Source organism: Macrobrachium nipponense, chromosome 16, assembly GCF_015104395.2.
Source record: "Macrobrachium nipponense isolate FS-2020 chromosome 16, ASM1510439v2, whole genome shotgun sequence".
Lineage (NCBI taxonomy): Eukaryota > Metazoa > Arthropoda > Malacostraca > Decapoda > Palaemonidae > Macrobrachium > Macrobrachium nipponense.
Window position 1 is genome coordinate 53,500,863 of NC_087209.1, and position 16,456 is coordinate 53,517,318.

The 16,456-nt window shown below is 36.1% G+C and overlaps 1 protein-coding gene across 2 annotated transcripts; it reads right to left on the reverse strand.

The window, feature by feature from the left end:
• Window positions 1-1,745: 1,745 nt before the first annotated feature.
• LOC135195695 (keratin, type I cytoskeletal 9-like) lies at window positions 1,746-14,341 on the reverse strand. 2 transcript variants are annotated; one of them, XM_064222095.1, is made up of 2 exons: window positions 14,271-14,331; window positions 1,746-3,224 (listed from the first exon to the last, which is right to left on the reverse strand). In XM_064222095.1, the coding sequence occupies exon 2, from the start codon at window positions 3,221-3,223 to the stop codon at window positions 2,009-2,011; it is 1,215 nt and encodes a 404-aa protein (XP_064078165.1). In that variant the 5' UTR covers window position 3,224; window positions 14,271-14,331; the 3' UTR covers window positions 1,746-2,008. The 2 variants fall into 2 exon arrangements, with proteins under 2 accessions (XP_064078165.1, XP_064078164.1); XM_064222094.1 differs by lacking the exon at window positions 1,746-3,224 and adding an exon at window positions 3,451-4,956 and having other exon boundaries at window positions 14,271-14,341.
• Window positions 14,342-16,456: the final 2,115 nt, after the last annotated feature.

Below are 16,456 nucleotides of genomic sequence, written 5' to 3' on the forward strand. Positions count from 1 at the left end.
TATATTTGAACAACGTTATAGCCACGAAGGAAAATTTTAACTTTGGAGATGCCAAGTGTTTTCGTCTTATTACCAAGTTATGGTCACAACAATTGAAGATATACAGAAGCAAGGGCCTATATATATGGTGGGTATAAGTCCTAATTGAATACAAAGCGTGTGGGAGGTCGCAGCACAGTCAACGGATAGGCATCAAAACCTACTTATTGGTAATCTCTTTGTTTTATCTTTCAATTTCTTCTGGAACATATGTTTTATTATCGAATCAAAAGAAAATAATTGTTGTCTTACATTCATAAGGATTGACCCAGGTAACTGAATCATAACAGATTCCATCAAATGCCTGGAAATAGTTTCGTTACAACATGACAATATTTGGCTTTGCGTCCAATGTATTCTGTGGAATTTTTCACTTAAATGTAAAACTAAGGCATTATCAATCTGACCTGTACTTACTGAGTATTTGTGTTGTTTTAAATATGGTGTCCAATTCTTTACTTCTCTGACCTAAGTAAAATAAATCACAGTCCATATATGGAATTTTGTATACAATATTGCTCTCTTTTTGGCGGTTATTCTTTTATAAGATTTTAAAAAAGGTTTTACAGCTTCAAATTCTTCTCTATTCTCTATAGAAGGTCTTAATAGCTTTATTGTACCAAATATCCGTAATATGAGTAGGATAACATAGATTTCTTCCTATTTTTCAGATTTTTGAAATCTTGATCTAAAAACTCTGGACTGGCTATTCGTAATTCTCGAAGAATTTCGTCCTCTTATTTGTACTATATGCATATATATATATATCTATAAATAAATGTTTATATGTATACGTTGATATTTATATATATATATATATATATATATATATATATATATATATATATATACTATATACTATATATATATATATATATATATATATATATATATATATATATATATATATATATATGTATATATATATATATATATATATATATATATATATATATATATATATATATATATATATATATATATATATATATATATTCATGAGGAGACAAGCCCTCTACTACTCGGATGTTCCCGAAGTAGAGCAAATTGGATATTAGACGACATTTGTAGCTTATTAGTTGTGAATTTAAAAAACGTCATGATCATGTGATAAAGAAAATTCATAACAGGCTACTTGCGATATTTGATTCTCTCAATTTATCGACTTTGAAAAGGGAAATATTTCTTCTGGAGTCTTATGAAGACTTATGTGAGTTTAGGATCTATATTTTATCATTTTACAGTTTTGTTTCTCATCAGTTCCAGCAATTCTGCTATCTTATGAAATTAAAAGTAAAAAATAGAATGCCGAAATCACCCCGGCCCCTCCCCCCAAAAGAGAAGGGTTGTGAAAGGTTAACGATACCCGCTGTTACATTTACTAGCTGTTAAAAGTGATGTCTTCTGTTCCATTACCAAAGCTTCAGTTAATTATGACAGGCTATACTCTGGGATGGCCTGTGTCGACTGCTGAACTTGACAAAGTTAGAAACGTATTTTCTTATAAAAGATTTTAAAAAAAGTTAGAAACGTAAGCTAACAAGCTATTCTCGATATTTTGTTAGATCCATCTCTCTCACGTGATCTATCTTTTCGTTTAAGTTGTCACATATTTTGAATTCGTCACATGTCGTTATTATTTTCACGGAAAGGTTTTACTCCATTGTTTTTTTTTTCTTTTTTTCGATAGGGGTTAAAAATCAATACTGAGTGTATTATGATTTACTTAAATATCCACTTATTTAAAATACAGTAGGATTAACATATGTATACAAGAAAAGATTCCACGTATTTTCATAAAGGGCACACTGTGAAGTAATTACAAAATTTTCCATTTTATAATAATTTTTCTCTAACTGTACTTGGTATTTACATTATACATAAAAAGCAAACATTGAAGGCAGAATATCCATGAACTTGGTCATTGTGAGGGCTAGCTTTGGTATCTGTCTTCAGGACATGTTTGTTCTCAGTGTGGTCCATAAGGCGAAAAGGTTGGAGAGGTCCTTGCATAACCATATCCATGAGTTTTACAGTAAGGTTTAACTGTCCTTGTTGCCGTGATCGTGATGAAATGCCTGTTGAATACTGTTGAGGTGATATAATTGGTGTTGAAGAGAGTCCTCGTTTGGAACAAGGTACGGGTAAGACCTGGAAGCTGAAGTGTTCGGACAAATGTCCGGAAGAATGTCTGGTACTGAGTTTGACCAGGCAAGTTGATCACAGTAGGAATAGTTTGCTGACTAAAGATAGTCGAGGGAATAACCTGAGTAGAGAACTGGGTGTTAACAACCTGCTGAGTAATAGTGACTGTTCTGGTATTTTGTTGTGAATTCTGTTGAGTCTGGAAAACAGTTGTGACCTGCTGCTGAAACTGGGTGCGTGTAATAAAAATAGTTTGAGTATTTGTGACCACTATATCAGAGAAGGAAGTACTAGTAAGAGGGTTAAACTGAGTAGAAGTAATGACTTGTGTTTGTCCAGGTTGTGTAATGGTTTGAGTAATATAATTTGTTCTGGTAACATATAATGTACTCACAACATTTTGGCCGGGCACTACAACAGTAGAATAAACTGTGCTATACAGTGTGCTGTCAATAGTACGTGTCTGCCCGGGAAGCTCTTGGGTTCTGGTTAGTGTTTCAGTCTGGAATATTGTGCTAAATATCTGCTGTGGAACCACCTGGGTAGATATAACATCCCTCGTGAAAGTTGAAGCAACTTGAGTATCACGGGTCTCAAACTGAGTCTGGAACTGAGGTTGCGTTCTGGTCTCAAACCTTGTCTGTGTCACAACGTTAAACCCACCAGGTTGAGTGACAAACTGAGTTTGAACATTACCCTCTGTGCGTGTGACAGTAATTGTCTGAAATTGGACTTGAGGGACTCCCTGCGTATTTTGTATATCGGAATAAACAGTTGAGAACACTTGCTGGACCTGAATAGAGGTCTGGGTTTGAATCTGAACATCGTTGTTGAAAACAGTAGAAGGTATTACCACAGTTGAATAGACCACCTTTGTACGATAGAGAATAGATGGTGTGCAACCATGCCCAACTGGGGGTAGATAACCACCATGAGAAGGCTGTAGACTGATACGACTGCCATAAACCTGACGAGGTTCCCGCTCCACAGAAACCACCAATCCACAACCCACTAACAAGCATAGCAAAAGTGCCCTCATCCTGTAAAAAGAAAAAATAATTTGAACATATGCTTTATCTTTTAAATATGGCAGTGTACTGGTGTAATCTTCATACATTATCGCAATATTGATGCTAAGTAGAAAACTCACCTGTTCCTTGCACAGCATAATAAATTTCTATTATTTAATCGGAAAAGCAGACAAACAAATACAGGAAAATCTTGAAACATTTAATGTACATAAATACAAGACACTTATTCACAAGAGCTGAAATTTATAAAAAAAAGAACATGTTTTTTTCTGCTGATACAAATAATCTTATTTATTTCACAGTGTGCCCTCTTTGAAGTTGCTAAATGCTGGTAGTTGCTTTTTAAAGAAATTTACATAAATCTCCCGTAAATATAATGGCTTATCTTTATTTGCCATAGTTCAAAGCAGGAGTTGGCCTACTATAACTGTATGCACTACCAAATCCATCACCGCCAGAACCTCCTAGACCAATACCATCTCCAAATCCATCATCAAATCCTGAGCCAGTTCCAAAACCACCTCCAAATCCACTTCCAGTACCAACTCCAAATCCATCGCCAATGCCACTACCAATTCCTATTCCAAATCCATCACCAGCCCCTCCGGCTCCAAATCCATCAAAATCTCCTCCAAATGCACCACCACAGCTTCCTGTAACAGTCCGAGTTACTGTAATCTCCTGTGGCTGATTCACAGTCTGGAAGATGATCTGATTTTGCTGTCGCGTTTGGAAAACTCGTTGATTAACAATACGATCTTGACCTGGCAGCTGGATGACTGAGGTTTGGGTTAGCTGGACTGTGCGAATAACTGGAGCAGGAGTATTGAACTGTGTCTGAACAACAGTCTGAACCTGAGTGAAGGGCTGTACTCGAGTTTCAATTAAAGTAGTGAAGATTGTCGTTGACACAATCTGAGTGCTAACAAAATCTTGGGAATTAACCTGCGTTTGGAAACTGGTCTGTGTGATGAAATTTGTTCTAGTTACAACCTGTTCCTGAGTGGTGAATGCATTCTCGAATCGAGTGTTTATGGATGTGACAGTGAGAACTTGTTGATTATTAACAAAAGATGTACTAATTACATTTTGCCCTTGTACAATAGACGTCCGAACATCTTGCTCAAATTGTGTGGATGTGACAAACTGTGTGTTGCCATCTTCCTCTCTCCTCACAAGTGATGTCCTAACAAGAGTCTGAACACGTGTACGAATTACATCAGGACCTGGAATCGTGATGAACTGTGTCTCACGTTGAAACTCTGTGCGGAAGTCTGTTACTGGTCTATTGATTGTTTGTATCTGAGTGCGAGTGACTTCAACAGGCTGGAATTGCGTCCTATATTGTGTCTGTGTGACGAAAGAGATTTGTGGGATAATTTGCGTTGAAGTGACAAAGACTGTTTGCTGCTGATTTTGAGCGTTAACAGTTTGTGTCACAACCCTGTTATCAAAGATAGTTGTGGTTTGAGTTATGAAGCTTGTTTGTACTTGCTGATTTGTCTGGAATCTTGTGTTGAAAACTGTGGTGGGAACAACTTCCTGCCGCACGACTGTTGTCGTGACTACCTGGGTGTTGACTTGATTTTGAGTTTGAAAGAAAACAGACGTTTGAATCTTTGTGCTATAGACCATGGACGTAATAATAGGACATTGTTGAACTGGTGGTATGTAATTGTATCCATTGGGAGAGGCTATGGCTAGAGTCAGCACTAGCAGAGACGCTGTCAAACGCCACATCCTGCAAAGAGAGAAATTCCACAGATTAGAGTCAGCGGTGATTGGAAGCCCCGCGTCTCAGCAACTCATTTGGGAATAAAGTCCAATCACTCGCCGCTCCCTCTGTGCAATTTCTCCCATTTGCTACTTTGTGGGTTAACCGGGAGGACTTTATCGCCCAGATGAGATGCAAGACGCAGGATTACAAATAGTTATTCGGCATACAAACTGTATAAAAACATATTATATAGGAAACAGAAATATGGCAAAACTTCCAGATGACTACGACTTGCAAATTAGTTTATTTGATTTATGCTGTTTTTATGATCTAGATTTTTCACGTAAAAGAAATTCAGGAGAGAGAGAGAGAGAGAGAGAGAGAGAGAGAGAGAGAGAGAGCCACGTTTTTATTTTACGTAACTCAGCCTATGACGGATATCAAATAAAAAAAATCTCTCAATAGTTTTATGAGGTTACTTATAAACATCTCCATTTCTTCCAAAGAGCTGTTTTTACTTACTCAACCCCCTTTCATTTGTTTTCCATAAAGAGAGGATTTCAATGCTGTCAACAGTAGCTATCCAAATGCCTCGGAAACTCCTTGAATTGATTTCTTCAACTAAGTCGTTTGCTAAGCTATGCAGACCGACATATGAATATTCACAATTCATTCTTTATCAACGGTACTCAAAAAGCAAAATTAGATATGATGTGCTATATTTGCCTATTTTGATATATTAGGGAAGGTTTGGCGAAATGTATAAGAAACAGATTATTCGTTATAAAAATTTCTTTGCGTAATTTAGATGAATAACTAATGGACAAAACTACGTGACCATGAAACTGTTGCCAAGGTAAATCATCAGTTAAAGATATGGGTAAGATTAAGAAAAAGAATGTTTAAGAACAAGAGTAAACAAGTAAAAATGAGCCGAAGAAACAATACAGCTTATAATACCGCAAGAAACTCTCTGTGACGATTCATGAAACTCTCTGCAGCGGACCGTGAAATTCTCAGCCACGGCAGGTGGTGGCCTGTGTTTTTGTCACCCATAGCGGTGCCAGACGCACGATTATGATTAACTTTAAACTTGAATAAAATGAAGACTATTGAGGCTAGAGGGCTGTAATTTGGTAAGTTTGATAATTGGAGGGTGATGATCAGCAAATCAATTTGCAGCCCTCTAGCCGTAGTAGTTTTTCAGATCTGAGGCCGGACGGAAAAAATGGGGATGGACAGATAAATAGCCATCTCAATAGTGTTCCTTCCAGAAAACTAGAAGGGAACGTAAGCCGACGGAGCATCAGTAGGAGTGCATCTTAGGTCTGTTGTTATGTGCAATGCAAGAGCAATGTTTTTTTTATATACTAATGCGACTCCATGACGCAAGAAAGCAATTGCTTGCTTCAGGAGACACTGCGGGGAAACTTCCATCAGATGTAGTGCGTTATATTTGTTTTAAATGGTACTTATATATACGAGTTCTCACTTACTAAATAATTTTACAATCGTTGCTACTGTGTCTGGTGTTCACTAAAAGACAAGCAAAAACACATTCACGAACATATTCTTACTTTCAATCGGAACACACTCTCACACACACACACACATATATATATATATAATATATATATATATATATATATATATATATATATATATATGTGTGTGTGTGTGTGTGTGTGTGTGTGTGTGTGTATGTATGTTGGTGTGTATGTGTATGTAATGTGTGTGTATATGTATATACAAATATATATATATATATATATATATATATATATATAAATATATATATATATATTTATAAATGAAGGCTGCGCAAACAAACTTTTTTTTTCCAAACGGTAATATCTAGGCAGTTCAAAATGATATAGAAATGCAACTTTCCACGAGGAAAGTTGTAAAAGGGATAACACTTTTCAAGGTTGTGATTTTCCAGGCCAAGATTTAAATTTAATGAGTTCTAACTCGATACCGCGAATCCACAAATCCACCAAATTTGGCAGCCGTGTCCACAAACTTGATAAGTTTGCATAAATATAGACTGTTTTTTAATATGAACTCTGACTAAAAATCCGTTTGTCGTACAAATTACTTCCTACAGTTTTAAATGGATATAACTTCCACTCATTTTGAAACTGATTTTTCAAGATCGTAGATAGAAGAGCTAACATTACCTTAAAAAGAATTAAATGGAGGATATTTACGTCATTATATCATTAAATATATTCTTCCTTCTGAATGCATCTCCTCAGCTCAGTGATTAGGTACAAAACTGCCTTAAACATAGTGAAAAATCACTTAATTTCAGATATGACTAACACGTTTAATGAAGAGTCTGATGATAGCATAACACTGCTACTATATGAATTAATAATTTATGTGTAGTCCAACGCACTTTGTTCTAATGTTGAGGATCATAATGAAGGTAGTAGCAATAGGAAATTTTCCCTAAATTGTGGGAAGCCCGTTCATTTCATGTGCATGATAATAACTTGGGAAAGTAGTGACATGCTAATGATCTCTCTGGTGTGAAAGTTGCTATTAATGAAAAGAAAAACTGAAGGCATAAGCTACTGGAAAATGTATGTGGACAAAGTATTATTGATTAAATCATGTGATGAGATGTGTATTTCTAGGAAGAAAGTGACAAAATCAGGTGTTTATGAATAGGCGGGTAGATGTCAAGAAAGCCTATTTGCACGCATGGAGATATGTAAGTTTTGAAGTTGAAATTAAGTGTAGATGAAAGAATTTTTTTAGGCAGCAGGTCTTTTCCAAGATTGCAGAAGTGTGAGAGTGAAATAGAAAGTTTTCAGGATAGCCTATATTTGTGGATGGGTTTAAGGTAGATAATAAGGTTGTGCTGGAGGACTTAATTGTAATTGTTGGTAACAGATAGAGATGGCGTGCTTAGAGGGCTTAATGCACATGGGGCGAGAAGAGCTGTGTGAGAATGTGTTCTGGAACAAGCTTACCTATTGGGAGTACGTGGAAAAGGTAATGATATGAATTTGTCACATCATGCCAGAGTATAAAGTAGGTGGGAGAGCGGTTATGGATGTATTATAGAGAAGTGTAATTGAATTTATATCTGATCATTATCTGGTAGAAGAAACAGTGGAAACCAAAAGTAGACTAAACTGGTGAGAAAGTGTTTAAAGTGTGCATAGATATGAGTATTGATAAAACAGAAATAGTAATAACTTTGGAAGAAATTGGGAGAACGACATGCCAGTTACAGAACCCAAAATAAAGGAACCTGTGAGTATACAGACAATCAAAGGAGTTTTCAGCCGTCTGGGAGTACATGGTAGTACTCATTCCTATACTCGTAGATGGATAGGAAGGTACAAAACGTGAAGCGTATGCTTTGCTGTCGAAACGAGAGTTGTGCTGAAGGACAATGAGGTTTTTTAAAATTGCAAACGTATATATATAAAGATACAAGAGAGAAAAGGTGTCAAGGAAAATGAGAGAGAATAGTGTAAAACAAGCAAAATTTTTTAGGAAAACTTTGAGTAGTTATTTTACATAAAACGGGGCTGTTTATGGATCAAGTGTTTGCTTTGACAAAGTTGTATGAGAAGTATTAGTATGCAAGGAAAAATTTTAATTGATAATGAAAATGGAAGGTATGTGATGTGGAGAGTGTTAAGAAGGAATGGTGTTTGGATTGTTTCTTAAAAGAAATTAAAACTTATTAAATTTGATAATGGTTCAGTGACTATTTTTCTATGTGTGTTTTCTCCTTAAATGGTGAAAATGTTATTGAGGGAAGTCAAAGAAAGAATAGGAAACTGGGCATAAGTTTGTGTTATTGAGAAAGTCACAAAAGGAATACAAATTTCATAATTTTTGAAGATGATATAGCGCTAAAGTGTGTGTGAACAGAAGCTGCAGCAATGTATTAAGGAGTTTTTAAAGTGCTTGTAAAAGGAGAGTTTGAGAGTGAATGTTGGCAAAAATAAGGTTACACGAAGAAGTCGAGGTCAGGAAGATGGGATCTATGATATATTAGTATAGAGTGCTGTAAACTAGTAGAAACTGATTTCAGTAGGTCTTTGGAAGTGTATGCAGTGAAGGACATTACGATTAAGTAAGGAAAAAATCAAAGAATAAGTAGAGCAATAAACGTAGCACAACCTCTACAAAAAGAAAAATTGGAGAAGAGGATTATTATCAACGGAAGTGAAAGAGCTAATGTGTGAAAAATGCTGATTCCTCCATGGGAGCACAGTATGGATGCTGAATGAAACTGAAAGGATTAGAAAGGAAGCAAATGAAACTGTCTGTATAATATTCTGCGCATAGAGTAACAAAGTAGAAATTACGAGAAATGTAGCAGTAGAGGGAAAGGTGGTCTGAAGCTGAGTTAGATTCTTTTGAGATGGTTTATTTCGTTGAGGGAATACTAGTGTACAATTCGAAAATATATTAGGGAAAAGAAGAAGAAGAAGAAGAAGAAGAAGAAGAAGAAAGAAGAAGAAGAAGAAGAAGAGGAGAGAGAAGAGAGAGAGACGAGAGAGAGGGGAGAAGAGAGAGAAGAGAGAGAGTAGGTGGGGGATATGAGTGAGGGTGGCATGGGGGGTGGGGGGTGGGGGGGACTGCTGGTAGACGATATGGAAAGGAATTTGATATCTAAGCTGTGCCAGAGTTCGGGCGATGTGGAAGTAACTGGTGAAATATGTGGGCGTGAACTGTTGTGCTGTCAAGCAGCTTTTTGGTTTTGTGTTATGAATTAACGGTAGTGGATGTTTTCTGCAAGGGAGCTGATTCTTGATTCGTCAGTCAAAGGACAAATATTGAAACCCCTGCTTATATAGATAACAATTTACTGGGAAAAGGTTATTTGGTTAATTTACATGTACTTTATAAATTTGGATTGGGTTCTCTCAATGTTACCATGTAATGGTGAAAATCATGTAGAGATAAGAAAAAATAATAATTAAAGTCAAAATCTAAAACACCTTTAATTTTCTTTGCTAACTGTTTACTTAACACTTACCCTCTACTACACTTTATGATGTCTAATATTGCCAGATAACGAATCTATACTAAGTTGCAAAAACTCTGTAAGATTATCTTTCATGTTTGTCTAGTAACGGTGGAAGAAAATATTAAATAAAATTCTATGTATTCACTACGAGACTCCTTTTGTGTTTCTAATATCTAGAATTGAATTTTTTCCACGGGATGGCCTAGTCAAAGCCTTTCCAAACTGCTTCCGTCCTGTATGCTCTGAGTATAATCGTAATCCCGTGTCAATATATTTTTCCGGCAGTTATTTTCTTTACTTTAATATACTGTTCCTGATAATTTCATGGTATCTTTCTTTGCCATGGGATAAGTTTTCTTTTTTTTAAGTTTTACAACCTGTAAAGTTTTTCTTCTTTTATTTCCAATCTTAAGGTTCCTCGTTTTCGAATTATATCTTTGCAATAGGTCCTTAACTGTTCCATTGCACTAACGTGTTCTTGTGCTTTGTAAAATCTGGAATGTTATCACACCCCCGTACCCTGTGAAGCAAGTCAGAAATGCTATATTTCCATATAGTCGAAAAGCATGAAATTAATAATCTATCGTCTTTAGACCAACAAGGAGAAAGCGAATAAGTTTTCAGATGTAATCAGGTTAGTCGGAATCATACCGTAGTTTCAAGGTGATGTGATCGTCATTAGATGATACTGTGAAATGTGGCCTGGTTTTCGATGACACTAAAATTAGTACCTTGTTTAAGAAAACAACGAATTTTTGGTCGAAGGACGAATTAAGTAGCTTTTGTAATAGTATTGGGGATACTTGTTACTCATTTCCCTCGTGAATTGTTTAATAATTCCCCAAGTCACTTTTTAAAGAACAGTCTGTTCACTATAGATTTAACTATATATACTATTTTATATATATATATATATATATATATATATATATATATATATATATTATATATATATATATATATATATATAATGTGAGGGTCGATTTGGAGATCAAATGTTATGAAACAATAGTTTGAGTAATTTGCAGATGAAGAAGAAACAGTACACATGGATTAAGTAATTTGGGAGTGACTAGTTTGGTGTAAAATCTGGTCTCAGATAAGATTGCGTTAACTCTATCTTAAAAGTAAATAATTTCTTTTTGGGAGGAATGATGACAGAAGTCAGAGAAATGACAGTAGTATAGATTCAAGTTTGGGATAGAGGGTAATAAACCATTGAATGGCGTCTATAGACTGCACAGTTTCCTTGGTGATATATAAGTAAAGCTGAAGAGACTGGGGGTTAACTTTGAAATTGGTTATTATTAGAGGAAAACTATTTTTTTCTAAATATTAATTGTGGTTGATTCATATAAGTCCTTGGAAGTAAATGTAAAGGACACTAGCTGGATGAGAGAGGAGGTGATTACAGAAGAGGTGAATGAATGATTGACTGATCTATTGTAAGTTATCTGGCCTCACAAATATTAGAGAAGAATTTGGAAGCAAAGTTTCGAATGCATCAAAGGACTGGTGAGCCAACTTTCCTAAATGGAAGTGAAATGTGTGTTTTGGATATCCATGAAACAACAATCAAAAGGCTTGAAGATGAGCAATTATTTTCTTAGTAAAAGGGGAGTATGAGAAACTGAAAAATGAGAAGCAGATGAATGATGTGACTGAGAGAGTTAGCACACCTTTGAAGTTGGACCAAGGATAAGTAAGTAGAGAGAATGGGAGAGGCTTTCTATAAAATATACCTTAATGTTCAGGAAGTAAGACGGCCCATGTAATATTGTGGAAGGCATCTAAACTAGTGGTTTATCGTTAGTTTAGAAGTTGAAAAATTAATGTGATATAGTGACCACTATCTTTTTTTAATGGCAAAACCCTCTAATGACTTAGGCAAGTCATTTATTTTCTGAAAATATTTGGTCCATATTGCTTATTTTACTGTACAACTTCTTTTGCGTATTATTTAATATCGGCAGGATAATCGTAAACGTCAAAAATACATGTGCAATGTATAAAATGAGTTCATAATTGGTGAAATGAATTCACATGAATACTTAGAATCCAGAAACTTTCTGTTATTGATAATTGCTAAAGGAAGAAACCTTAATGGAACATTTGAAAATACTAACCACACATTAACGGCTATAGTGACTATAAACACGCTCAACACTCAAATATAATACATCACCTACATCTATATATATATAATATATATTATATATATATATATATATATATATATATATATATATATATATATATATATATATGTGTGTGTGTGTGTGGTGTGTGTGCGTGTGTGTGTCTGTGCTTATATATATATATATATATATATATAATATATATATATATAGATATATATATATATATATATATATATATATATATAATATATATATATATATATATATATATTCTCAGGAGTAGATTCTTCTTATTTCCCTATATTCATCGTTATAAATGTTGGAGTAGGGATTCTTAATGTGAATAGTATAAACCTCCTTATTTGAACTATCGACTGACTCAACCATATGATTTCGAGATCTATAGCATTTACTTATCCATGTCCATTTTTCTATTCTTTCTTTTTAGAAAAGCGTTGTTTTTATGTAGCCTTCATAGTATTGAGACTTACATCATTATCATATCTTTCAGGAAGAGAGAAAACCTTTACCCTATATAGTTTTCATTATAACGAACTTCATGGTTGTTGTATCCAATTTTCTGTTTTTATATGTTTTTCGATTGAACTCCAATGAGGAACTCAGTCACTTTCTACACTGAGCTAACTTGAACGGTGAACTTTCTAACTGAGAAGTTAAACGGTGAGAAAACAAGGTAAACGAATCTTAAATACGGCTGTGCATCTTTGTCCAATCGGAACATTGCTTCCAGCCACTCCCTCACCGTCCCTCTCTGGATATGGCTGTCTTCGCCTTGGTATCATTCAAATGAAGGCTGACACCCCTCTCCCCATAGGGGGCTAGTGCAGTCAGTGGACCTCATGCGGTGCACTGTAGGCATTGCTTAAGGTTATTTGCAGCGTGCCTTCGGCCCGTAGCTGCAACCGCTTTCGTTCCTTTTATTGATACCTCCTTTCATACTCTTTTTCTTCATTTTACTTCCCACCCTCTCCTAACACTTGATTCATAGTGCAACTGCAAGGTTTTCCTCCTGTTACACCTTTCAAACTTTTTATGGTCAATTTCCATTTCAGCGCTGAATGACGTCATAGGTCCCAGTGCTTGGCCTTTGGCCTCAATTCTATATTCAACTCAACTCGACACCCTTCCCGTCATGGCGTCTGGAGTATGCAGTATCTACATGCGCGGTCCCAATTGTATGCACACACACATACACACACACACACACCACATATATATATATATATATGTATAGATAGATATATATATATATATATATATATATACATAGATAGATATATATATATATATATATAGATAATATACGCGGTAAGGAGAGCATGAAATCTTATAGCTAATGACTCAGCGTAAGTGGCTGCGATGAATGGTGCATCGATTTCATATCGATGATGTCTGAGAAACTTCCTGTCGTTGTGATTCGAAGCGTCATGGGAGAAAGTCGTCGAATGGGAAGATTTGGTGATTTACGGAATTCTGAGGTTGCGTCGGTTGTGCTTCAGTGGCACCTCATGAGCGTCATTCTATTTAATGGCGCCCGTTGCTAATACTCGTCGTCTTCCTATAGTCTTACGTTACCTCGGTATCTAAAATGTGAACAAGAACGCAAAAATATGACTGGGAAGCTTTGGTTCACTGGGCACCGGTCATCACTCGTCAATGCAGGTGTCACGTGTTACATGACACATGAGTCATGAACAACCGTCTCGGAAATTTTCCTACTGTAACACTTCCATCCAGAATATCCTGTCACTATATCATCTGCGGATGCCGTTTCGTTAGTCTCACATCATTCTATGTTAGGTCAGTCAGCAGGTCTCGTCGAGGGGAAGTCAAATTTTAATGTATTGAAAAAGTAACAGTAGCGTGAAGAACCTTAAGAATTTTCGACTGTAGTTTTTCAATCGGCGAGAAGATATAATCAGTCCACCTAAAATTGTGTCATTGCTTCTCCAGTCCTTCCTGTCAGTACAAGAATGATCACTTAATTCATTGACGGAAAGAGGAGCAAATTCTGCTCTTCCCTGGTACACTTTCACTTGCCGTGAGACTCCGAAGTCAAGAACGAGAATAATAAAAAGACACAAACTGAACACTTGTAACTGGACACTTTTGAAGAATGCATTATTATTTTCAACTTTTGTTTATAAGTGCAATATTATCACATCAACACCAACCTTCAAGTTGTTGGAGATCAAAAAGTGCAACGTAGAAGTGCACGCGTTGCACACGACACCTGAAGTGTTGAGAAGTACCACTGCCGCCGCCTCTTTATACCTCTATCTGAAGGGGAGCGATCGCAAAGGGGGTGCGATGAATTGCACGATGGACGATCAAGAGGATGGGTGGAAGGGAGGAGGAGGAGGAGGAGGAGGAGGAGGAGGCAAAGGTGAAGGAATATTGAGAGGGATCGAGGAAGAGGAGGGGAGAGCACCGAGAAGAGGGGACAAAGGACGGGGGAGGAGTTCTCAGCTGTCGACGGAATGTGACTGATTGGACGAGGTGGGAAGGTTGAGGGGAGGCAAAGGCGCCTTATTGGCCTCTGGAGCTGACTACTGGCAGTAGGTGCAAAGGGGGGGAGGGGGGTGGGGGGGAGGGAGGGGGGAGGGGGGAGGAAAGGTGAGCTTGTCATGGGGCTGATTTCAAGAAGGTTAGCGAAAGGGGTTCATGGAGGGGATCGGAGTTCCGCTTCAGGGAACCGTATGCTTCTATGGTCATTTGATAAAAGAATAGGAGAGAGAGAGAGAGAAGAGAGAGAGAGAGAGAGCACTGAACATAAACAGAGAGGTTTCCATTTACGAAGCTGAAGATAAAAGCGCGGATACAGGTATGTAGCTACAGCGTTATAACTTCATGTAGTTACTATAATAGCGTCAGCTACATGCTGATTACTCCAGGAGAGGGTAACTGTCACTATATTTTCCTTGGAGTAACACTTTTTTTTGACCGAAAGTCCATTATAACAGTAACAAGAACAACAGCATCAGCAGCGATGCCAATAATAATGATATTAATAACAATGTTAAAAGAAAAAGTGGGTTATATTTCAAGGTTGTCGAATTGATAGTTTGGTTCCCGGTGGACGCTTTGAAGGTGGTGACTTTGTATCGAGCCAAGTGTGACAATCATCCAGCATGGAGTAGGGTGACTCGAAGTCTTGCATCGAGATGAAGTGGACAGAGGAATTATTCTTCAAAAAGGGGTTTTACTCTCACTTTCGAGAGATATAAATGAAGTCATGCATATGCGCATATGATTAAACTTCGGTATGTAATTCAAGTATGTAAATTCATGCATGTCTCGCTGACACACGCACAGATGCACTTACGGAAACGAAGGCTAATATGATTGGCATTCATGATAACTGGCTTTCCCATCCATTTTCCTTTTTCCGTTTTCTTGACATCATCAAACAAGACGCCCATTATCACGGTTTAATATAATGATAAAAAAGGAGACCTCTAATATAAATTCAGAAAATTGCTTACTCTAAATAAGACGAATAACCTATTTTATTGACAGAGCATTCAAAATGGGGACTTCATTAGGAGAAAGAGTAACTTTCCCTTTCAGTTTCTGTATGTTCACTGACTTGCTTTTTTTGTGCAGGTAAACCCGGTTTCCCTTAAATAAATAAAACTGCATGATTTGATGACTTGTGTAGACTATTAATAAAACTAAGCGAAAAAAAAGATCAATAGTATATTCAATTTGCCTTTGAAAGGAAAACATCGCCTGTTGAAGGTAAATAAGTCTTATACTGTGAGATCTCATTCATGTATGATTAATATTAATCTCGTAGTTTTTCGAAGAAATTCAGAATATCACACCTACACTTACACGTCCTGTATAACTGTATGAGTACCTGAAATTTTGGACTTACAGACTTCATCCTTTTATACATAGATACACACACACACACACACACACACACACACACATATATATATATATATATATATATATATATATATATATACGGAAAGAGAGAGATAGAGAGAGAGAGAGAGAGAGAGAGAGAGAGAGAGAGATTTTACATAAATATACTGATATTGATTAAAACGCTGATAAACAATAGCAAATTGCAGGTAAGTATCCGTTAGAAGGAAAATTTCCCAATAAAAGCTTTTCATTTATTTATTTATTTATTATTTTTGGTATGAGTCAGGAATTGACTTTACATCGGTCAGTGACTATTTGGTGTATCCTTTGCTAGGGCAGAATTTTTTTCATCTTATCCTCTATCATGTATTTCAATTATTATTTTTTATAACTTGATACAATGAAATATATATTTAAGAAAAGTATACAATATTTGTGTCCTTTCCTTTTGAAATTCAATTCTACATGTTATAAAATAGAA

Coding starts and splice junctions, on each gene's coding strand:
- LOC135195695 (XM_064222094.1), bottom strand. CDS start 4,955: ATGTGGCGTTTGACAGCGTCTCTGCTAGTGCTGACTCTAGCCATAGCC.